This window comes from Vulpes lagopus, chromosome 2, assembly GCF_018345385.1.
Source record: "Vulpes lagopus strain Blue_001 chromosome 2, ASM1834538v1, whole genome shotgun sequence".
NCBI classification, from domain to species: Eukaryota; Metazoa; Chordata; class Mammalia; order Carnivora; family Canidae; genus Vulpes; species Vulpes lagopus.
Window position 1 is genome coordinate 91479760 of NC_054825.1, and position 25891 is coordinate 91505650.

General features: G+C 37.7%; 1 protein-coding gene across 6 annotated transcripts in view; it reads right to left on the reverse strand.

The window, feature by feature from the left end:
• Nucleotides 1-9379: 9379 nt before the first annotated feature.
• The window catches only part of HIVEP2 (HIVEP zinc finger 2), a 191660-nt gene continuing 175148 nt past the window's right edge, over nucleotides 9380-25891 (reverse strand). For all 6 annotated transcript variants that reach the window (XM_041743275.1, XM_041743271.1, XM_041743276.1 and 3 more), the window contains exons 7-10: nucleotides 22126-22301; nucleotides 19019-19120; nucleotides 17350-18245; nucleotides 9380-11851 (exon numbers count right to left, since the gene is read on the reverse strand). In XM_041743275.1, coding sequence (XP_041599209.1) covers nucleotides 11027-11851; nucleotides 17350-18245; nucleotides 19019-19120; nucleotides 22126-22301 — 1999 coding nt within the window. In that variant the 3' untranslated portion in view covers nucleotides 9380-11026. The remainder of the gene's footprint in view (nucleotides 11852-17349; nucleotides 18246-19018; nucleotides 19121-22125; nucleotides 22302-25891) is intronic.

Consider the following 25891-nt stretch of genomic DNA (forward strand, 5'->3'; position numbering starts at 1 on the left):
GAGGTGGAATGCAGAGATGTGTAGGCCTGGCTCTGGGATCATCCCATATTTTCCAAGGTCTAAATCCCTTAGAGATATTTAAAATGACTAAGGAAACAAAGTATTTGTTTCTGCAACTTTACAGAAAAAAAAAATGAGAGGAGGGAGTTCTGGTATAGATTATCCTGAACATGTACACATCCCAAATGTTGGATGGAGTAGTGTACCTGCAAAACAGGCCTTCCCTGGAATAAATTTACAAGGAAATAAATCTACCTTCTAAATACCGCTCCTGCTCTTTCTTGCCATCTTTCTCCACCATGAAAGATTTGTTTACATTGGTGTTTATAGTTACCAGTTGGACTCAAAATAACTATTTTAATTCTGAGATCTCGCTCATGGATAAAGAATGTGAAAGGAGTTTTCTGTGGTGATGTTTGTATTTTTAAATTAAGAGTGTAGCCAATTAATCTCCTCTATCCATCTCAGGAAAATGAAGATGATTAATAGGAAAACAGACGTTGTTAGAAAACAGTTAATAACTATTCATTTTGAAATTTTCCTTAAAACTTTGTTGTTGTTTTGGCTTTCGGCTTTTGGTTTGGTTCAGGAAAGTAGATGAGAGAGGTTATTTTCATTTTTACTGTACCAAATGTTATGAAGACAAACCAATGATGACCTGTGTCTGTATAATTTCTGCTACTTGTGAATACTTCATTATTGGCTGTTGTGGTTTGGTTCTATCATGCCAAATTCTAGAAATGCAATGCACAGTAAAAGTCTTCTTATACAATGCAACCAGAACTAGTAGTTTGTTGGTTGATTTAAAAAACTCAAAGATCATAAAAACTTGTTACATACATCTTTAAATATTTTCTTGCAATGTAAAAGTCTAAAATGCCTATATATTTACCATTTACCATTACTATACTGTGGTGTACCACCTTGCCTTTGACCATGAGTCTGTGCTTGGAGACCTAGTCAGGTAGCTTAAGTAAAATCTAATCATAATGTATTGTCTAAATTCCAATTTCGCTTTACTTAAAGAGGAGTAAGGATTTAAAGACATTAAGTAATCAATCAAAAAGTAGCATCATTAATTGTTTCTACTTTTTATTTTGAATTTTTTATAATTGTGTCAACCACACATAACGTAATGGCAATTTTTAATGACTCACCTTTACTAAGCCATTTGAAAGCACTTATCTTAGTACTTATAGGTGCAAGCACACCTTTTGCACCTTTAGAGGTTTATAGTAGATTTAAATTATGTAATTTAGATAATCCACAAAATTTGCATAAACTGGTTTGGGATTCAACTCAACTGCATATAATTCAACTGGTGACAACAAAAATGTGCAGATGTATAGAAAGCAGCTTTGAACTTTCAGTTTGGTTAGTGGAGAGAATGAAGAAATGCGGTTACTCTTATGAGTACATTAGATAGAGTTCAGTTTGAAGATCTTGGAATGCGTGTGTAAAGTGATGTTTTCATGTTTGTAGATTTTCCAAACCTGTTTTGTTACTACATCAAATAAGCATGGTAATAGTGACACTTCACGGATTAGAATAGTATAATAACAACAGTAGAAACAGTAGAAAGCCTGGTGTCTGGCTTACTTGGATTTGAACTTGATCATCGTTGTAATACCAGCAAAATGCTGTAGTATAAATGCAGGTATGGTGGTCATTATTTTTAAATTGACTGAAATGGTGAGAGTCTTCTTAACATACTATGGGTATATTTATGTGTTAATACCTGAATATATTCAGGATAGACTTACAGAAACCGTTGAAAGCTTTGAAATATTTTCTCAGACATAAAACCCAAAATATTTGACTCTGAGTTAGTGAGGATGAGCTTTTTAGGATAAGTCAATACATTTCTGTCTGATGAATTTCTAATCCTCTTTATCTGCTTCCCCCAGCTTCAAACAGACCAGTGGCTCTCAACCGGGGCAGCGTAACACGCAACCCTCCAGGGTCATTTGGTAATTTATGGGGGCTTTTGGATCAGTGCTGTGATTGTAGGGTATTACTGGTATTTAGTAAACAGGGTTCTGGGATGCTGGAGTCCCGGCAAGGCATAGGACAGTTTTGCACTACTTTCTAATGTCTCTCCAGACGTTAATGAAAGTGCAACATCTATTTAGATTTATACGAATGTTAAACCCAACTCTGTTATATTCTAAAGACACATTTTTGAGGGAGGGATAGATGTTCAGGAAGTCATTTCTACTATAAGAAGACATGGGTGTTCCTTAAAATGTGCAAAATCATGCAGTAAAAACGACAGCACATATTAGAAAAATGGGGTTAGGCATAACACTCACCAGGGATACACAAAGAAAAACCTATAACCCCCATAAAAATAGTAGCACCGTTTTACACACATTAAATGGTTAAGAAATACAGTACTATGGTACTATAGCAGCACAGTACTACAGTACTACAATAAATACAGGACTTGATTTGAAAAAGCCCTGAAGTTAGCTAGTGGAAGTGGGCCATGAAAAAGCTGCAGTTTGTGTTATTGTGAAGTGGTAGGAGGAGGGTTATCTGAAATTGGATAGAAAATCTCAACAACATAAACTATGTGCATGCAGGCGGCTCTAGATGCAGGTGGTGAGATGAGATGGCTGGTAGGTATTTGAAGTGTATTAGTGTTTACAGGTGTGTATTCCTATGGGCTCACTCAGCTGAGGGCAGGTGTCTGGCTTCACTTAGTGTTTTTCCCTGAAAAAGTCATGCACAAGCAAACGCATTATGTTCAAATTGTTCCCTAAACATATCAATTGCATTGGAACAAATTTTAAAACAAGTTTTATAGCAGAACTATAGACTGATTTTTTTTTTCTAGAAGGGCAACGAGCATGTAAATCAAGAAAAAGTTGTATTTTGTTCTGTTGGGAACTTTCCAAGAATCGTTCACTGCTTCAGAAAATCATGTCCTGGAGGCAAATGTCACCTGTGGTGTGTGAGTCCCCAATACAGCATGCTGGTGTGACCTGGCCATTTGTAGCTGTCATGCACCTGGCAATCTAGGTTGAGGGTCAAGCACCAAACTCCTTCATTACATCTTCTATTGTAATTTTTCTTTATTAGGATTTATTTATTTATTTGAGAGAGCAAGAGGTATAGAGAGCCAGCACGAGTGAGAGAAAGGGCAAAGGGAGAGAATCTTCAAGCAGACACTGTGCTGAGTGCAGAGCCTGATATTGGGCTTGATTCCATGACCCATAAGACCAAGACCTGAGCCCAAACAAAGAGTTGGTCAACCAACTGAGCCATCCATGTGCCCCTTCTATTGTAATCTTTAACTGTAATAGTTAAAGACTATATAACTATTGAGTAAAAAAGTAAAAATTTAATATAAATTGCTTTCCTGCCTTTTCTCCCTTGTATGCTCTTAGGATATTATATTGACATTTTTGAAGAAGCACTGTAAAACATGTATCAGGAAAGGAAGATGGCACTGGTCTTGACAGGATTGTAAGCCACTGATACAACTTTTTTCCAAAAAAAAAAAAAAAAGGAAAAGCTAACCATCATCTCCTGCCTTGATTATGGAAATAACCTCTGAGCAGAGCTATCTTTTCCCTCATCCTATCAGATTTATTCTCTCCCCAGCATTATCCAGAAGTACAATGGGAGCCACATATACAATTTCCAATTTTCTGTACCAACATTGAGAAAGGGAAATCAATTTTAATAACATTTCATTTTACCTACTATATCCAAAGTTGAATCATTTCAACATGTTATCAATATGAAAAATTATAAATGAGATATTTAGCATCCTCCTTATGCTTCAAAATCTGGCATACGATTTATATTTACAGCATATTTCAACTCTAACTAGCCTCATTTCAAGTACAATTTGAGAGAATTTTATGCTTTCCTGTGATAGTCAATACATAACTTCTGGTAAGCCAGATTTGACAATGCAACAAGGCTTCTGCTGAGTTGTGCAACATACCCCGGTCCACCCCTTCACAAACAGGGTTCCGTAAGAATAGAGGGCCGAATGCCCTACAACACCCACTGTGTGTAATGAATTAACATCTATCTTATGTATGAGGATGGTCCTAGTTAGGTAGTCTCCTTAGGAAATTTGAGAAAATAGTTACTCAAATCATTTTCTGATGAGCTTAATTCTCTCTAGAAAATGCTACATGTCTTTTTTTTAAACCTAAGATGCAGTTATTTTATTTAATTCGTCTGTCTCAGTTGAATATCATTTGATTTATAATCTCACTGGTTTCAAGAGGGTAACAGAGAATCAGAGAATCTGTTTTGGGGGAAGTAGTAGGTCCTTGGTGATCACAGGTTTTCTCTAAGAGGGAATAATTCACCATGTGGTTGTAAGTTTGTCTATTTAGAACAATGGAAAAGAATGAAAAAGAGAAGGCTTTTCTTCCAGGTTTCTCACTTAGGAGTCAGCACGGCAGCTCAGGTAGAGAAAGGAATATCTTCCATTTCTTCCCTCCCTCTGCTCCCTTCATTACTGCGGGAGAAAAAAGGCAGAGCTGTCCTATGACTTCAAGACAAAACCTTTCTGCTGACTCTTCTCTGCCTCCCTCCTTTTTACTTACATGTGATAAGCAGAAAAGGAGGTCGGGATTTCCAGGGCCTAGGAGAGGACAGCTTTCACACCCAGACCTCTACTTCTTGTGTAAAAGCTATAGGATAAGCTGAGTAGCTGAGTCCCTTCTTGGAGCCTGGACACGTCTAAACATTTAGACTCAGGCAGAAAGTGGGAGGCTCCATATCAGTCCTGAGGATGTGATGTATCTGCATCCAAACTTTTGACAGTGATTTCCAGCAGGAGGAAAAGGAGTCACCTACAGGAAGCCTGTCTAATCCTTCATAAAATTATGCTTTGGAGGTTTTACTCCTCGGGTGATTTCCAAGGTCCAAGACCCAATAGAAAGAGGAGCAGTTAATAGGACTGCATCACCAAATTCCTAAACTGGATATTTAATAGTAAGCACTGAGCACAGTGCTATGAAGGCAGATGTTTTATTTTGTTTTGGTTCACTGGTATATATGCAATACCAAGAACAAAGCTTGGCACATGATGAGAGCTCAATATTTAGAAAATGAAGGAATGCAGATATTGTTGTGGGGTACAGCTTTGTTGGAGATACATGGGCAGTCTCTTAGCTGGGCTATCCCGAGTCATTCAGGACCCACTGGCTGCATATGGTCACTGAAGTTTAAAATAAGTATAATTAAGTAAAATTTAAAATCCACTCTCTCAATTACTCTTAGCCGGTCTCAAGTGCTCAATAGCCACAAGTAGTTAGGGCTAGGTGATTGTATGAGAAAGTGCAGATATAGAACATTCTTGTCAGTACAGATGGGATAATATCTGTGGGATATTGCTACTCTAGAACCCAACCACTTGGTAGCTGTGTAAACTTAAGCAAGTTATTTCTGTTTTGTGACTTTTAAATGGGGGAATAGATGAAAGCACTTGAAACAGGGCCAGCACATCTCTTATCATCATTAACTTAAAACACTTTTGTATAAGGACACTGTTCCAATACCAGAGCTGGGTCCCCCAACCAAATACAGTGTGTGTTTGTGTGTGTGTGTGTGTGTGTGTGTGTATTTTCTCCTACATAGTACAACAGTAAGAACTGACACAAGGAGTCTGCTCTCTAAAGTCACCACCTACCCTCAAATCATTAATTCTATTCCTAGAATTGATGGCTGTTTCAGATCTGGAACTCAAGAAAGATTCTCCCTGAGGATAATGGTGCTCAAGATGAAATGATTCCCATGGTCCTTGCCCTTCCCAGAGCTGGGCACATGGTCGCAAATGGGTAGGTACCTGTGAGAATGTGGATTTCCAATGGCAGATCAGGGGCTCAGAGTCAAGTGCCCCAGCTTCCTGCTGCTTAGCTTTCTGTTTGATATATGCAAACAGCACCACAGTTATTCAAGTCATCCCATGCCTTGTTCCCACTGGAGAAATCCTGTTGAACACTTTTCACTTTCTCTCTCTTAATGGTCTGCAAAACATTTTGAGCTTTTCCTTGTGCTTTGGAGATATGACTCAATCACTGATATAATTTTGTGGCTCCTTAGGCATTTTTAATAGAAAACTTTTTACTTTAGAGTATTTCATCCATTAACATGATTTCTAATGAATTGATAAAATGTATCATCATTAATGATTCTATTTTTTTTTTCAGAAATTTTGTTCACATCAAACCACAAACTTGTATTTCAACAAGATAAAGCTTGGAATCTACTTGAAATATAAAACGTGCCAAGGACGTATACCTGAATTTAAAATAAGTTTTAGGTATTTGGTGAATAAAGAGAAAATACAATGGTTTGTTTCATTCATTTTAATGACCAACATATATTTCTTTTAAAAAAAAAAGATTTTATTTATTTATTCATGAGAGACACAGAGAGAGAGGCAGAAACATAGGCAGAGGGAGAAGCAGACTCAGAGGGAGAAGCAGACTCCCTGTGAGGAGCCTGATGTGGGACTCGATCCCAGGACCCTAGGATCATGAGCCAAAGGCAGATGCTCAACCACTGAGCCACCCAGGCGTCCTCTAACATATATTTCTGAATGTGATCCTAATTATTGCTAAGCAACTGACATGTACACATAAAATGATCCATAAAGAGTTCTAGAAAGTAGAGTCATACCTCCTGATTGTTAATCTTTGGCACTTTTTAATGCCAAATAAAGGATTTTGTGTCATTTTCTCTTTCTTTAGTACAACTACCACATGGCCAGGACTGGTTTATTAATGTATATAGAGTATGGATAAGAAGAGGTTTTCTCAAAAAAGAAAAAAAAAAAAAAGAAGAGGTTTTCTCTATACTCAAGAACCAATGAGAATATCTTCATGCTTTCTATGATGCCAAATGGTCTCTAAGGAAAAAAAAATTATACTGTGGCAACGTAGATACAATCATATTTAGTAACATATTCCAAACTAATAATAACCTTGGTTATCCAGGGCATAAATGGAATTTGTGTTGCTTATATTAATTTGAGTTCATCCAACTATAGCATCTTCACTGTCCATTGGTATGATTATAACACTGATCAAAATGAGAGCAGCATTAAGTTATCAGTTCTTTAAGCAAGTATGGACAGGCTCTTGGGGTATCTTGGTGTTAGCCTTGGTTCCTCAGTGAACAATCTATTTCTCCTTGAAAACTTCACCTAACTTCTTTGAATCACAGGCTTTAGAGAGGCATTTGTAAATGACGGGTTGGTTTAAAAACCTCTAATTAATTTTTAATAAAGCTGCCATGATGCTGCTAAAGAAATGCCATCACTTTCTAATTCCACAACTAGAGTTGGCCTCAAAAATGGTATTCTTAAGGTTTTGCTTTCTAGAAACTATCTTGGAGAACTTAAGAAAATCAAGTTTTCATAAATTAGGTATAGGTAGGGCTCAGCACTTGAGATGTGCTGCCATCTGAAATGCATCTTCTTGGCTCACTCCCAAGTCACCTGCCTTTCTATTGGAAGTCCTCAAACATCTTCTGTCCCTTTGTAAACCCTGAGTGATTTCCTCCAAGTCAGCACCCTCGGCTATGAGTAAGTGACAAGAAGTGACAAACCAATCTCTAGCTTAGGTCTTCCTTGAGACTAAACTCATTCTAAACTGCTTAGGAGAGCTCATTTCATTACCTGCATCTGGCACAAATCCATTCTGACGATTAAGGACACCACCGTCTTTCCACTGCCCAAGTCGAGAGCTCCAGTCATCTTTATCCTCTCCATCTGTCTCATCCCGGACACCAAGTCAGTCACTAGTTATTATCAGTTTTTCATTAAGTAAAAGTGTCCTTTCTTTCTCTGTATCCCCATCAGTTGCTTGAATTGTTGCTGCTCTTATTTCCACGGAAATGATACAACTCCATCATTCTCCCAACTGGTCTCCTGCCTCCACTCTTTCTGCCTCAAATCCACTCTCTTCATTGCTGCCACAGTGATTTTTTTTTTCTAAATAAGAACAACACTAGCAACAGCAATGCTACTTTCTTGCATCAATCCTTCTGTGGCTCAGCTTCCCATTGCTTCAGAGCCAGATCTGATGTCCTTAGGCTGGATTAGGAATATGGACTTTGCTGTGTCTTTCCGGCTTAAGCACATACCACCCTATCACATCCATAGGGAGCCAGCTCCATCTGGCTTTCTACCCTCTCTGCTTTACACATCTTTGATCATCTAACATGCCCTTCCCCACATTTTTTTTAAGCACATCTCTATTAGAATATGAACTCTAGGAAGACAAGAACTTACTTAGTTTTGTGCAGGACTGTACACCTAGCACAGAGAACAGTGTCCTAGGTAGGTGATGAGAATTTCTCTGTTGAATAAGTCAATCTACTATTTCAAGGATCTGTTCCAAGGCCACCTCTGTGATGAAGTCTATCCTGCAGGGAAGTTTCTCTGCTTTTTGACAGCAAACACACCAAATATATCATTATTTTAGCTCTAATACCATATTGCACACACTCATACACCTGTCTTTCCTTTTACTTGAGCTCCTCGATGGCAGGAATACTTTTATCATCCTCAATGCCCATCATAGTAGCCAGTTCAAAGTAGGCACTTAGAAACTGTTTTATGAATGAGTGAATACAAGAGATGAATTGGAAGAGGAAGCAATTAGAAAGGTTCACACACACACACACACATACACACACAATGAGGAATAAGACATACAAATTACCCTTATGTAATTTTATGTTAGGGGTTTCTTCTTAATGAGAGACAGATTTTAGGCTGACTGCTTGTGTTGACCTTTAATTCATTTTGTAAAACAATTTAAAAAGACTGTCTGGCTCATAAAACTACACAGGTAAGTTGAAAATCCACCAATTTGAAATTTTTATAATGGAAACACTGATAGATTTTGACCTTTAAGGAGCCTCCACTTTCATTATGAAAAAGGTTCTACTCTTTTGTACTAAAGAATTGTGATTTGTGGTTATATTTATTTCAGTTGGTTTTTTGCCTTCAGTCACCTCAGCAAAAATAAAGAGATTTCCCCAGTGGAATTTCAGATATGTATGCATACTGAGAGGGAGTCAGAAGAGGAAATGATCATTTGATTTATTCATGACTCTTTGCAAATGCAATGTATTCTTCCCAAACCCACGCTTAGGATCCGGTGACTCCATTTCTAGAGCTCACACGGTGGTGACCACTATCTGTCCCAATTGAATGACATATGGAAGCCAGTGACTGTCTTCTCACTTGTTAAAAGCATTCATGCTCAGCATACCTCGGAATGGGCAAAGCCTAGCAATTAAAAGCACAGATGGTATGTTGGTGGCATCAAAATTTCTTTAGAAACAAAATTGAGAAATTAAAATGTAAAACAACACATTAAAAACTAGACACCTCAAGCATGTAATTGTATATTTATTTCTCTTTTTAAAGAACACTCCTTAATGTAATTCAATATACAAACTTGGTTTCACAGAATTATAATCCACTATATAGCACAAAGATAACCCAGATTTTGTGTGTGTGTGTGTGTGCATGCACACACATGTGCGTGTGTGCACACGTGTTGTTGTACCCCCTCCCTTTCTTCCATTCTTCCGACCTACAAACAAAGGCTCTGCCTACCTTCCACACTAACCAAAGCCCATTCTGAATGTTGTGTACAAAAGACATCATCCTCCCACAAATTCTTTTCCCTGGAAAGCTTCTTTTTCCTGTCCCCCCTGAGATAACCAGGAGCCTGACACTCTTCCCCTCTTCAAGAGGGTGAAGTGGCTTCCCCTAAAGCTGATGCCAACCCTGTTACCATGTGGACTGGCTGAAAGGTCTCCACGCCCCTTCCCTGCGTCCACTCCTAACCCTCAGAGTCCAAGCACGTCCCCTCCGTCGCAGCCTTAGTTCTGGTCACCATCTTGTGCAGCAAGAACCAAGGAGATCTGTAAGCCCAGGTCTTCTCCACGGGCAGCGCACAGCACTGCCTGCCAAGCCACCGGGCCGGCCGATAACCAAGCTCTACACAGTCCCATGTGCTTTGTCACTTTAATTTTTAAAGACACCCTAGCATAGGTCTGTAGCAACCTAGTGTCCAACTGAGTTACATAAAATTGTACCAGTGATGCACTTGTACATATTTACATGGGGCGGAATGTTTTCCCATATTTTTAGATGAGTATATAGATCAACATGTTCACATAAGACCAAATACTTTTAATATTATTTATAACTGATTTATAAAGCTTTGAAAAAACTCACAATAGCACATTGTTTACTTTAATGCTTTACGGTACTATAAGTTTAAAATCACAATCAGCACTTAAGTTATAGTCAATCCAGCAAACAAGAGACAAAAAAATTTACAAGAGTTAAGAACTGACTGATACATCCTTTATCTTTTTTTTTAACTAATGCATAAGTGCAGAATAAGATACTCTAGTTTAAATATCTTGTTTACAATATACATTTTTGTTCTAGTTACGCAACAGTAAATCCCATGCTTCACATAGAAAAGCAATCCACAACATTAAGAAAAAATGTACAATTTATGAAACAAAGTAAATAAATATTAGTATTACAGAATCAGAGCTGTACATAAAAGCTGTTCAGTTTTAATCATATAAAAATATGTTTTAGTGCAACCTCACATATATATTGATGCTGTTTTGCTTTACATCATTTAGATCCAAGTGTCCAAAAAAGGAAAGAAATTACATTTATTACAAAGCAGATACACAAATTCTAAAATATGTACAAATTACTGCTAAAAAATGCTTATAAGAATATAAGCAAAGTAAAGAAAAGGCACAAACATCTGTACAATTTTAAAAGTACCAGACCCAATAGGTTAATTTCAAATTTTGTTTTGGTCAGGCTCATGATGACTTGTTAATTTACCTAATTCTTTTGATATAACAAAAGTATATATAATAGCAAACTACTGTAACTTAGGACAGGCATGCTATAAACTTGATTACCTCTATTTCTAGAAAAACAAAAACAAAAACAAAATGGGAAAATGTGGAAATGAAAGTCTCCATGCATCTTAGATCAAGGTAGTTGACTCTTCTCTGATGAAGGCTCATTGCCTCCCTCTGTGCTTGAAGGTAACTCTTTGCTGCTGTGAAAGCCAGACTGTTTATCATCCACACGACTCTTGCTGTAAAACGTCGAGTGAGCTAATGCAGTCTGTGATGTACCAAAATTGTCCTTTTCACCATCATGCAAGTCAGGGTGGGTGGCTGAGGTACAGGGCTGACCTGGCTCAGGTCCACTAAAGTGTCTAATGCTAACGTGTGCACTTTCCAAGGGTTTCTGGTGGGGGTCCTGTGCCCGCACTGGCTGATCGGCCCCAAGCAGAGCGGCGTCTTCTGTGGCAATCCGGAGAGAGGCGATGGCTTTCGTACAAGTCTGTATATTTTCCTCCTGTTCCCTCTCTGTTGCATTTAGGCTGTCTTCTGAAGTGCTCTGTTTCATCAATAGCCTAGGGGAGGAGGGCGTGCTAGGTGGACCAGATGACTGCAAAACGTGAGGCGATCGCTTCTCATGCTGCTTTGAAAGGACATAGGGATCCTTAGGGAAGAATTCCCCAGAAGCTCCCTTCTTCTCCTCAGAGCCCTCCATCGGCAGAGGCAATGTGGGTGGAGGATGTAAACCGGAAAGGGCCGGCGGCATGGAGTGAACCATTTGGATCCCACCAACTGGCACCATGGGGATAGGAGCTCTCACTTGCTGCTGAGAGTGGAGTGGAAGATGACTGAAGACATAGTCATTAGGACCCTCAGGGAAAAGGCTGGAGCCTGGATGTTCATAAGCACCTTCTTGGTCTCCATAGAGACTGAAGTAAGGAACCTGAGGTAATCCTCTTCTTAAATTCTGCATGGGGAAGCAGAGACCACAACGTTTAGCACCCAGGCCTCCTCATGCAAGGTCAAATACGCTAAGCTATTTCAGTCACTTGGTCAATCACTCACTCAATCATTCAAAACACTTTAAAACTACTTCATCCCTTTACTGATTTTTCACTTTATGACACAAGAGATTTCTCAGTCGTCTTTTAGAATCCTTGAATGAAGCTGTCGGTCTATGAAAAGTGACTTTTGTTTTGAAACAGCAATGTGATAAATCATGCAGTGCATGCAGTGCATGAGACACGTTTCAGTTCTGTTTCTTTTTTTTTTTTCCTTCAGAAAAGAAAATGAAAATAATGGATAATTACCAGAAAAAGTTTGCTAAGCAAAAAAACACTATTAGTAGGTTTTTAAATCAAAAAAAGTAAAAAAGGTTGCCATCTGTTTACATACTGGGAAGATTTTTAATATTTTTCTTAAGTGTTGATGAGTATAGCTGGAGTGACAAGCCTGAAAATTGGCTTTTTTTTTTTTTTTAAGTTTTCTGCAGAACAGATGACAAAATGGTGGTGATAGACAAACTGGTTAGTCCAATGTGCAAGACATTGGTTTAAAGGAATAAATTCCCACCAAGAGGCACACCGGGTGGAAGACTAGCTGCTTTATCAAATGATAAATCATTAGGCCAGTTTTTGTAAGGCAACTATCCATCAAAGTAGTTAACATTAACTATGTCAAACAGTTTCAAATTATATTCAACTACACGGCTGGGACCTCAAGATTATTACATCTTTACCATCGTCTGTTTATATTATTATGTTCATTTAAATCCCATCTTGGCAATTAATGAGTTAGAACATTTAAAATTAAGAGCCAGAAATCCAGATTTCATGGATCCACTCCTGAAAGAGAACTTACTTTCTATCGTTGTTTCTGTAGCAAAACACAACTTAGACTACAAGATTATCAGGCTTGAATGAGATAATCAGGTTTCAATTCCTGAGATTTATTCTTTTACTGGGCTGTCATTTAAAAGGTACTCAGTTTATTTTTATTTTTTGAGAACTTAAAATCAGATAGCTGTAAACCTGTCAAGAATGGTAGTAATCCAGGAGAGAGAGAGAAAAAAAAGTTCTAATTCATTTCAAGGATGTTTCAGTTCTAAAGCTCAAGGTATGCTCTATACCATTAATGATTCATTCAGTTCTTTTTAGACTGTGAGACAGCCTGAGGATGATAAATTATGTATTAGATCTGTTACTCTGTGCCATGCTTAGCTCTTACCCTCTTTTGGGCTATACCTTATTCAAGCTAGAAACAAATGACTTATCCTGGAAGGGCAGGAAGTAATGAAATCCTATAATCACGAGTTAGGGAAGGTGAGAATTTGATATAATGAGAGTCATTTAAATGCTACTACAACAACAAATCCCTCTTGTCTTTGCTCCAATCTGGAAAAAGGCATGTTTCCTACAGCAAACACCAGTTAGGGTGCAAGAACTATGATACCTACAATAATAATCTCTGAAGATAATTAAATGAATCCTCTTTTAATTATAATGGTCAAAAATTAAAAGTTTAACATAAAATGTAACCTGGTTATGTTTCCATTTTGCTCTTGGTTGCTATTCTATGACATCCACTGCTTACACCTAATCAGAATGGGGCTCTGTGAGGGCCAAAGAGAGCCCTGACTCAAGGCTAACAAGAGGAGTGATGAATGAAGTGTCCTCTAACACTAAGATATATTCAAAATGTTCAAAATCCAATAGAATTTTATTTGTGTTAAGAATGAAAGTGTCAGGGCAGCTGGGTGGCTCAGTCAGTTAAGCGTCTGCCTTCAGCTCAGTTCATGATCCCAGGGTCCTGAGATCAAGTCCTGAATCCATCAGGCTCTCTGCTCAGTGGGTAATCTACTTCTTCCTCTTCCTCTACCTCTCCCTCTCTCTCTCTCTCTTGCTTTCCCTCCCCCTGCTCATGCTCTCTGTCCTTCTCCTCAAATACAGAAAGAAAGAAAGAAAGAAAAAGAAAGTGTCATTTTCAGACCTTTTCTGATCAGCAATTAAATGATTACAGTCACAGAAGTAAGGGTGCCAGTAGAACTTTTACCATGTAAGCACTTCCCCTGCTCCAAATGCTACCAGGCCTTTCTACACATCCTCTTCTCCTGCATTCACCTCTTCTTCACCTTCCCAAGAAGCTCTCAATAAGATTTTTCTACCTTGGTTTTGACCCCATTTGCAACCCTATTTAGTTTTGTGATTTGAGGCTTATCATTATAATATCATTGTAAATCCTGGTAAGAAACACCTTGATACGGAAATATGAATAATGAACCCATGTGGGTTGTATTATGTGTATGTATGTATGTATGTGTGTGCATATATATCCCATGTGCCAGGTTTAATATCCCACTCATCTTTTCAACATTGTCAGTAGGTGCTCTGGAAGCAAATACAAAGAAGGAGGCAGGAGTTCAAGGAGTTCATTGTGGGGCAAGGGAAGCAGGGAACCTGATGAAGGTAAGCAGGAGAGGAGGCAGGTGCTCAGCTGGGACTGATCCAGGCTCAGCCACTGGCTGGGGGCTGTAGGGGAGAGTATGTAGCCTTGGATGGAAAACTGAGACCTATCATGATGGCACTAACAGCAGGAAGCTGTCAGTTTACAGCATTCCTCACAGTGGAATGGCAAATTCTTCCAAAGACAGAAATCTGCTTGGCCCACCTCTTAGCTGCCACAAGCAGATTAAGAAACTGTGGCCGAGAAGTTAAATGACTTGTTCAAGATCACACAGATAGCAAGTGATAGAACTGAATGTTGACAATGCTCTTCTGCACTACATAGTGGAAACCAGAACACGTTTTTGTCTCCTTTGCTAATTTATGTACCAAAACATTAAAAATGGAATAGGAAATTAGTTTGTTTAAAAAGTTGGGGCCAGAAATCATAAAACTTTTTCATCATCATCCTTGAGCTGTACATGTTAGACCTTCAAAAAATATTTACTGATGAGCAAAAGATCTTTCCTTCTTTCTTTCTTTCTTTCTTTCTTTCTTTCTTTCTTTCTTTCTTTCTTTCTTTCTTCTTTCTTTCTTTCTTCTTTTTCTTTCTTCTCCTTCCTTCCTTCCTTCCTTCCTTCCTTCCTTCCTTCCTTCCTTCCTTTCTTTCATCTACAATTATCTATCTATATTAAAATTAACCAGAAGGCAGTAGGGCAGGAACAGCAAGGTAGTAGGATCTTGGTGGTTAAGTATCATCTCCTCCAAACCTGTTCCCTGGGTACTACCACTCCAGACTGAACCAGAGGATGAGTGTTGTCATGCTAGGCTAGAAGATCCTTTCATGCCCCAGTCACTGACCTGTGAGCTCCTAGCCTATGTTAAGCAACAAGAGAAGGTATTGCTAAAAGAATTTCTATCAAAAAGGTTTATTTTTGGGGTTATTCTAATTTAATATTTTCATACATTATTCAGAGAGGGTGCAGCACTCAGCCAATATAGAGATCAGGAGAAATAATCCTCATAGTGTCATCACTTCTGTTTAATCTTGGCAACAAAAATTTTCTTCATACATCACAGAAAGATAAACTCCTCCTTTGCCCCTCAAAAAGGATGTGATAAAACATTAAATGGCAAGTGTTTTGGAACAAGTGCCCCTTCTTCAGGGAGCATTCCCAGATCTCTTCCCTCTTATCACATGGACAAAGCAGGAGGATGTAAATTCTCTGAAGATAATTAAACTGGGTAATAGACCAATGGCTCTACAGTTGGCCTTCATAAATGGTAAAGTTTAATAATCGTATTAAGTATCCAGGTAAATTGGTATAAAAAAAACACAACTGGTTGCAAACTCAGTAACTAATAAAACCAATCTCCTTTCTGGTCACATATTCAAAATTAGATGAACTTCCTTAGTCTGCACCTTTGATTCCTATGCCTGAGTTGACTGCGAGTTGCTGTTAGTTGCTTTAATAACAATAGTGTTATGGCACTAAAGGCTTACATTTTCACGACTACTATTGACCAAAGATATCCCACGTCTCACAAATACCCCAATCTGAGCCCACCTGGCCAAGGCCACACATGCTCTGCCAGCATCACTGGTCTATACTGGAGAAAGCATTTTTTTCTTCAGATATGGTATCCTGGCATCAGAGGGATTTGCGTATCTACAACTCTCTACTTAGGCCGTGGTGGCATAAACTCCAGAAGACCCCTCTTTTCTACTTAACACCACCAAGACACAAAAACTTGTGTAAATATACCTCTTTTTTTCCTAGCTGGCTAATTCATTATCTTGGCAAATAAATCATGTCCTGTTTGTATGCGTGTTTCTGCAGTAATTGTACCATAAAGACTAAGCTGGTACCACTTGTGAAAAGATGATGTTGGGGATCAGGGAGGGAATTGCAGCAGGGAGCTTTCCTGAAGTTTACATATGATAACCTAAGCTCACAAATCAAGGTTGTTAAAAGGCAACAAAGATGAGGGAGCCTGGCCACTGGGACAGTGATAAGACAGAGCTAGAAGTTGGTAGTGCCTTTGGCTGGAAGGATGGTGTGGAGCCACACAACAGAAACCCAGAACAAAGGAAGAACAGCAAGAAATAGAGACTAGGAAACAAAAATACATGTAAAGCAAAGAAACTCAAAAGGTGTCATTCATCTGTCTATGCTAAGTGCTTGTTTTATTCATTTTTAAAAAAAATCCTATACAAACTAAAAGAAACATCAAGGTCAGCCATACCATGGAATGAGGCAGGGCAGATGCTTTTTTATAGATTTGCATTAAACCTACTGCCTAAACTTAATCCACGATTGTTACTGTTGTTATCTAAGTTTATCATGAGGGCATACCATAGAAATCTCAGAAACTCTCTCCCTTAGTTCTCCCAACTTTGTGCCCACCATCTCACTGAGCCAGTGCCCTCTCACTGAGCAGGAGGTGGTAGTAATGCCAAGAAAAGCAGATAGGTTCATGCCTTTGACTCACAACATATCCAGGGGGTCACTCTCTCCTATCCTAGTCGCTCACTGGTTTCACACGTCCACTCACTGTGGGCAAGGTAAAGAGTTTATTTTTTTTTAAATGTATTGAAAGTCAATGCTAATGCCTGATCCTTACTTGACAAAGTTCTACAACTGACACCACAAAGGCCCTGAGAGTGTCTGTCTATGCCGTCATGTCATTCCAAAGACTTCACCTTTCCTGCTCATGTAAAGGTTTCAGCTCATGTCCATAATTAGTTAAGCTTAGAAAGCATTTAGAAAAGCCTCACCTGTTCCCAGCTGGAAATGCACCACTGCTCTGATGCAATACTACACTTGGGGTAATGCCACAGCTATGTTACTAACAACAGCATGAGAGAAAATGTCTTCCTGCTATTTTCAGTAACCACGTTCCCTGCTTCCCATGAGAGATACCCACGTTATAATAAATATCACACTAGTGTGTTAGTGTGTTATCAAGAGGTTCCAATAAGCTTCGGATTATAAATTATAAAGAGAAAGCTAATCATACTTACAGGAGGCCCCAATACAATTGGTTCTGCTTGCAAATACTGCCCCATGGACAATGGTGGGTTATGGTATAAAGCCCTTCTGGGAGATGGCGCTCTTATGGTGGTCATGTATCTTCTCTCTCTTCTGGGAGAGAGGTCTCTTCTTGCCGTGATGTCTTTCCCAGGTGACACTGGCCTCCTTGGAGACAGATGCCTTCTCGGTGAAACATCTCTCTGTGACATCTCTCTTCTCAATGCAGCTTCCTTTCTTGGTGAGAGATGTCTCATGGGTGACAGATCTCTCCTAGGTGATAAATGTCTTCTGGGTGATAAATCTCCTTTGGGTATCAGATACCTCTTTGGTGAATTATCTCGGCGGGGTGAAGAGTCATATCCCGGTGAGGAATGGTGGCTCGAGGGGGAGAAGTCCCTTGGTGAGGAGCTGGGCTCTGAAGACAGCATGTACTCTTCATCCGCACAACTCGGTATGTCTAACCTGTCTTTGTCCGGCTCCGAGTCTGTACTCTTGCTCTGGAATAACCTCTGGTATTCTGTCATCTGAGTATCGTCACATGAGTCACTGGACGTCATCAGCTGAGTAACCTGAATACTTGGCAAAGTAACCAAATAGCTGATCAATGAAGAATGCCCCAGGGAGCTATCTGAAGGAACCCCATGGGGCACAGCGCCAACATTCACAGGCAAGGACGAGAATCTAGGCGGCTGAGGACTGGTGCTTCTCGATCTTGTTTTTGGTGTCAAATCGCCCTGATCATCAAAGTCATCATCATCTTCATCATCTTCATCATTATCATCTCCATCCTCACCATCAGATTCTTCAGCATCTGAGAACTGATGATCAGTTGAAATGCTGGACATGCTATGCTTCTCAGCTGCTTTGTGCAAATCTTCCATCGTTTCTGAAACATTGAACAGAAAGTGAAGATCAAGGTCCAAACGTCAAGGTGAGGAACTAATTTGGACCCCATCTCTTTCTAAAAGCTTTCTTCCAACCCTGCAGCCCCTAGAGATAGTTCTGTCTCTGAAGCCCTATAACACTCATTGGGCACTTATCTGGAAGACCTTACACTGGTTCTTATCCTTTTATGACTGATCTGATTCATCTCAACCCAAAAAAGGATTCTAATGTGAAATCCTAAATCTCAGATGTCACCTGGCCCATAGAAAAGCCTCAAGAAATGGGTGTGGATAATGCTGTTAATAATGAGGCTAGAAGAAAAAGAAAGCAATGATCTATCTCTATAGGTATAAACTTACATGTAAGTGATATATCTCAGGAAGTCAGACTGGCCCTCAGGTTTTCTATTAGGTTAATGATGGATTTTTTCCCTCTTAATAGGAATAATAATGCGTTAAATTGTTTTTCAAATTTCCCCAGAAGTTTCATAAAATCTAAATCTCTGTCACAACACAAGCATAATTAGATTTCCTTTATGGTTAAATAGGAGTATTTCATAGTGAGGTCTTTTTTCCCCCTTTAGTCAGAACTGAAATGCATTTATTTCTTCTCAGGTTATAAGCAATTCAACATGTCAGATTTATGTTATATATTTCATATTAAATAAAACTAAATGTGATCAGTTTTTTAAAATATCAAAACTTGTTTTACCACCCCAGCCATGAAGCTCCAGTGTGAAGAATGAACAGGTCAGTCAACTAAATTTTGAAATACCTGCTTCTTCAGTTTCTGTATCATCCACTGATGTCATTGAAACTCCCAACTCCAAGCATTTCTTCATGTGTGCTTTAGATTTCATATGCTTTGTTAGGTTTCCTAGAAAACATAGGCAAAAAGAGAAATTAATTGTTTACAAAAATGTGATGATTGCTCCAAAATTAGAAATGAACTAACATGAGATAACACAGATTTGTTTATACCCACTACCCTTTGCTTTGAACTTAAGAGGAACAATCTGGTTCCTGAATATATAGCCACTCAGAATTCTGACAAAATCAAGTTTCCTTATTCTAGAAGACTTGTAGAATAGGGTCATATGCAAACTTATGTGAAAGTCAACCTTGTAAAATAAATTCAAAGAACCATAAAAATAGTTGGCTAACTACTTAAAGGGAGCATTATTCTCAGTGTTTAGCATCTGTCTGGTATATATTAGCAAAGTTTATTAGAGCAGTTTCTAAAGTTCTTCAATATTCCCTATTTATCTTGAAATTCCCATCATTCTAAGAAAAGAGAAAGATTTTCTGTCAAATATGTATTATGATGATGATGATGATGATGATATATATAGAATTCTATCTATACATACATATGTGTGTGTTTATATAGAATTATATGTTGTTACATAGGATGTGAGAGATTATGAAGACACTTATCCAATCACTTTTGACCTAGGATCTATGAAATTATATATATTAATATTTCATTATATATTTATCTATATATCATTCCATGTCATATATATAACTTACTAAAAGACATTCAGGAACTAATTTAGTTGTAAGGGCCATATCTGTGCCTTTTGATGATGCTGTAGCGATGTACCAGCAAACACTTTATTTTTTAAGAGTAGGCTCACTGAATGTAGATGGACACTCTTAGCCTGATAAAATAGTTTGTTCCTTTGTAGGAGTGTTTAGCTCACCATTAATGTGATATATGAGCTACTGTTGTTTCTTATTTTACTTACGTTATTTTATTTACTTGGCATTTTATTTAACTGATCTTAAATCTATGAATTTTATGTGCTATTTTGGTAATTCCAAGCATAAAAATATTTCCAGGTCCTTACTACTCTTATTTATATAAAAATGTTTTAAAGACCTCAAAAATTTTTATAGCCAGATCATTGAGAATTCCTAAATCTGTAAATTAATGAATACATCTGTATATTAATGGAAGTTACCTGCTTCTGCAAGGGAGAAAGTAACCTGTGTATGTGGGTGGGTGTGAAAGTTAGGTGTCAAGATACTTTATTTAGATCTTGATATGTTTCTCCTCCTCTATCTTTCTCTTTTCTTCTCCATTTCAATAGGCAGTCAGGCTTTGGGCTCTCATCTTCAGCACAGGTTTGTAGTTAGAAATCTGGCACTGAAATAACTCTACCCTGGCTGTGGTTGACTGAAGTGCTGAGCTTCTGCAGGGATTCCAGCAAGGAGGGGGAAGTGGCCGGCAGGGGGTGGGTGCCTGGAGTGGCACCAGTGTTCAGAAAGTGCTGGTCCTACAAGGACACTCAGGATCTGCACTCAGAGGACATGGGTTGGGACAATAGTCACTTCAACTGGAAAAATGGAGGGGTTTCCTGGGATATTTTGCTCATCTTAAGATCCTGAGACATTTGGACATTCCTGAAGGGTGACAAGGAAACTCCAATAATGACCAAGAATAAATTATTTCCTACTGAAACTCCATGACAATGATTCAGAGCCAAATTTAATGTGATTTTTTTAAGACTATAGAAACTAGCTCTCTATTTTTTATTATTATATTTATTTGACTTTAAAAATGCCTAGAAATATGACATTTCTTCACCCAGTGTTTCACACAGCTATACCTTCAGCAGACTCCTATGCCCTGGGAAGATCTATCAGCTGTACTGACTGGCAGATTTGCAGCCTATAAAACCAAAATTTAGACTTTATGTCCTAGGGAGTCTCTTGGTGAAGTTCTAAATAAAAGGCTTCACTGTGCAAAGGTGGATGGTATTTAAAGGACCTTATGTTTATCTCTTTTGAAGTGCAAATGAACACTCCCTTTATGTGGCTTCAAAGGAAGCATCTTTGTAATATAGATACCTTTTTTATACAGAAGAAACAGATATACTGAGAGTCTACACATTTATACTTCTGACAAACCAATAAGACAATTTAGGATTTGGGTTATAGGAGAAAATAAAAACCCGTTTCTCTACCAAAGATTATCTTATTTGATACGTATTTTTCTTGACAAGTAGTGGAGCAGAATAATTGGCAGGCAAATTTAAAGTTAAAACATAGGAAATCATTTGAGGTTAGTGAGGGGGGCAAAAACCATTAGATCTAAAGTACTTCTACAGCAAGGAGTAAACATACTTCTACAAAAGTCAAACCACCTCTAATTCACTACTGTATGTAATCTGAGAATGCGGGGCTTACGAACATTTCCATTGTTTTATAAAATGATGGAAATATCAAAGCAACCTTCCTGTATAAAATATTTTTATATAAATCTACCTGTAAAAAACAGATTTTTTTAGGGTAGAATATAATTTTAAGGCAGGTCCTAGTTTTATAAGATTCACAGTTGTGGCCTAAGAGTAAGAAATTGTCTCTGTGCTGATAAATACACAGAACACAAGCTATCAAATTTCTATGTATAATTAATGCAACTGTGGATGGAGGGGCCCACCTGGGAGTCTGTGGGTCTCTACATTATTTATAATCTTGAAACTGACCATGGGCACATGTTTTCTTCCCAGCTGCTGCCTTGCTTTTCTAATGCCACCACATGGATTGTCTCCCGGTGGTATTTCAATACCGGTGCAAAGATTATCTAGACCACACAACACTTCCAACATGCAGTAATAGCAATAGCAATCCAGACAATTCTTAGCCACTTCCTTCGGAAACAACCAGCCTGGCCCCAAGTCTATAGCTCTTACTTAAGTCATAAAAGGAGACTCGCTGTCTCATGTACATCCTTTGATTACTTACATAAGGGAAAAAATATATTTCATAAACAAAACCATCTTACAGTCAATGCAAGTTAGTTATAAAATGGTATTCTGAATCCAACATAGCCATAAACAAAGTATCTTTCATCTAAAGAGATGAGAATTGTACCTTTAGTTTTGAAGGCAAAGTTACATAACTTGCATACATAAGGCCTGACATCAGTGTGAGTGCGAATATGCTTTTTGAGCATGCTTGGCTTCTTACAGCGAATCCCACATTCTTCACAAATGTACTTTCCACGTCCACGTCCTCTGACATATACATAATCTTCATTTGACTTATACCTGTTTAGAAAAAGGGAATGCAGTGTGTTTTCAAATACTCTAGTGGTTTTTTTTTGTTTTTTTGTTTTTTTAATTTTATTTTTATTTTTATTTATTTATGATAGTCACAGAGAGATAGAGAGAGAGGCAGAGACACAGGCAGAGGGAGAAGCAGGCTCCAGCCACCGGGAGCCCGACGTGGGATTCGATCCCGGGTCTCCAGGATCGCGCCCTGGGCCAAAGGCAGGCGCCAAACCGCTGCGCCACCCAGGGATCCCTCTAGTGTTTTATATGTCAAACCAGAAGCTAATCTTTGGAGTGGTAATTTTTTTTTTTGAGTGGCAAAATTTGTATGAGGTTCTTTGACAAATAGTTATCAACTTTACTTCTATGAAGCCTATAAAGTTTATGCAATAAATGCCTGAAAGAATTAGATAATAGATTTGGCATTGAAAGCAAAATGTAATTTTTCTACATAGTGTTCAAAACAGAATTGGGTCCCTCTATTGAGTGTAGATATATGGACTTGGGATAGAGTTGTTCAAATGGACTTCTATAAATCTCAGAGAGCTGCAGTGTTGTGCCTTACTACTTTTGGATTCTAGTACAGCCTCCACACAAGAACTATCCAGAAAGTTAAACCAACATATTCAAATCATCATATATCATTTGTTAACATTACATCGTCTAAGATGTGCATGCAGAACACACACGCTTCCCTCTAAATTTGCTAAAATAAGTATAACTGATAATAGAATTCCTCATTGCAAGCTTTTACTCTATTTTTACAATCCTGGCATGAGAGTGCCTCTGAAATCTCTAGCTTACACAGGCTGAGCTGAGCTCACCAACTGTTGTCTACAGATTTGATCCGCTCTTCCCAAGGACCCTGAATTTGTACTAAAGTGGAGTCCAAATTTCAAGTAGCTTCTGGTAAGTACTGTTACATAATAAAAACTGGAGGTTCTATTTTTCAATCAAATTTGCATTTGTTTCCAGAAGAACTTAATAGGTTTGTCTGAGGTCATCTAGTTTAATCAAATCAGTTCACCAAATCTTAGGTATTCATTGTAATAATCTATAAAACAAAGTGCTCAACATCATATTTTGTTTAGACTACAATGAAACATGATCAATCATAGAGTACAGTAGCATTCTATTGAATAATTCAATGAATATCATTATCTTTTAAATCAAAGCTAGGCTAAAATTATGGGTCTGATGTCATTCTTGGGAAGATATTCCTCTCAAGGGACTCTTTTTGTAACTTCAGAACATAAACTGACATATAAAATGCCCTAATTCCCCATGGATTTACTTTAAAGGCACTAGTTTTACAGATTTGTTTGTTTGTTTGTTTTGGTTTGTTTTTTTAATTTCTTTCACAATCTAAGAGTACTGCACACTTCTCCATTTTGTCCTAGCTAATCTGTCATCAGGAATAAAAGTTCAACTTTATTCCTCCAATTTACTGAAGAATTTTTAAGAGAGAAAATCCATCCACATATTTAAATACTACCTCTATTATGGATGCTATGCAATCTTAACATTATTTACTTTTTGATCAGTACCAAAAACTCCAGGTAGGAATTAAGTAGTATCAAAAATACAAATAGTTTTTTGTGTTTTTTTTTTCAACCTTTAAGTCTTTCTCCTTCCACAAGGAATTTTCAACTTCAACTTGTTCTTCGAAACTTTCTTGAACTTCATGCTTTATTTCACACTGTCTTTTGTAACAAAGTAGAAAAGAATCTCAAGATGCAAATTTTCTTTCACCTTTTAATTTCACTATTCTCTGCCCCTCAATAGATAAAATTACCAAAGAAATATAGAATAAAACAAATGATTTAATAGAAAGCTAGTTTTCCTCACAGAAGGATACCTTAAAGTTAGTGTAGTGATGGGAAATGCATTTTATCTTCAAGTGATATAACTTTATTTTTAATGTCTTACCTGATTAACTTGAAAACAGTAAAATTCAGTACCGAATAAAACTGCATATTAGAAAAGTCTGTACAAATAAAATATTTACCATTCAACAGGTCTACAGCCCCATCTACTTAATACAAGAATCTACTTAATACAAGAATGAATGGCTTTTGAAAAAAGCCAAAAGATACATTCAATTAAATTACTAAATCTAGGAGTTAGATAATATAAAGAACACATCCACTTAAAAATGTGATCAGTAAAAGTTCTTTTTAAAGCTATCACTTTGCCATCACCAAAATAAGAGGTGGTGGTACCACATTGCTTGGAATGAACACTTGGTAACCAACAGGCAGAAGTTGTATCACAGATTAAGAAATGATTGGGATGTAGCCCATACAATGGGGCAATGAAAGGAGGAAGAAATGATATATGGGGACAGTCCTTGTGAATCATCAAAACAGCAATAAAATGTTCACATACGCTTTTCACTTGTGTCCTTCGTTAGTGGAGGTGGGCTCCCCAAAGCACATGTAATGGGAAGGTCTCTGCTAATCTAGTACAAGTGCAGCTATGAAGACTGCTGAATATAAGGGTGTTGATTCAGTCACAGGGACCTCTCAGTCTCTGAGGAAAGATAAAATCTATATTTCTCTCGTTTGTGTTAAAAGATGAGGGATGTCAAAAAAATATCAAGACAAGCTTCAAGACTCCATACAACTGTGGTTTCAGTGGTGAAAATACTAGACATTCAAAGGGGTCAACACTAAGGGGGAAACAACTTTAATAATTCATCTTCAAACTGGTAAATCAACGTGGGAAATAGATATTTCAAATTCGTAAACATTTGACATCTTATAATCAAATAGATAGCATTATTTTGTCTTTCAAATATAACTGGAATAAATTCATGTTCATGGAAACATGTTAATTAAAGGTCTACTGTAGAGATAGGGCTGGCTAATCAAATGTGATTAACATGCTTTAACGTTTTAAAATTTTAATAGCATAAGTTGGAGCTTTATCTCCCATGTGACCGACTGTATGAAAATACAGTTCTACTGAAATCTAAAACTAGATGTTACACATATGTGTAATTTTTTTTTACTGTACAGATATCAAAGTCAATGGATCTTATCACTTGTGTTTATACAACTCAGGATTCAACATTTAAAAAGAAATTCCCAACAGAGAGACTGCCACAAACCAGAAAGAGATTAGGAAAATATGACAACTAAATGCATGGTACCCTCGCTTGGATTCTGGAACAGAAACAGGACATCAATGGAACTGATGAATTCCTCTCAGAGTCTGGAGTTTAGGTAATACAAAAGCAATAAAATGAACCATCAAATTAACTAGTTCCTAGGATTATATATGAGTGTGCATGATTGCATTTTTGCAAGCACAGAATAAAAATGTCCATTAATATTAAATATTTTTAAGATGTCCAAAAAATGATTAAGCTTAGAAGGCATCAAGAGTTCACCAATTTAGTCTATTTCATAGTGCATGAGACATGTGAAAATTTAAAGCAGAAGCCCAAACTATATTTGACAGGGACATTTTCAGTGAAAGTAAGTCATTGAAAGCAAGGGCATAAACTCATTATCTATTACCAGACTTCAGAAATGTGAGCTGAGAAGGAATTCACCTTATACTTCCAACTAGAGTAGATACTA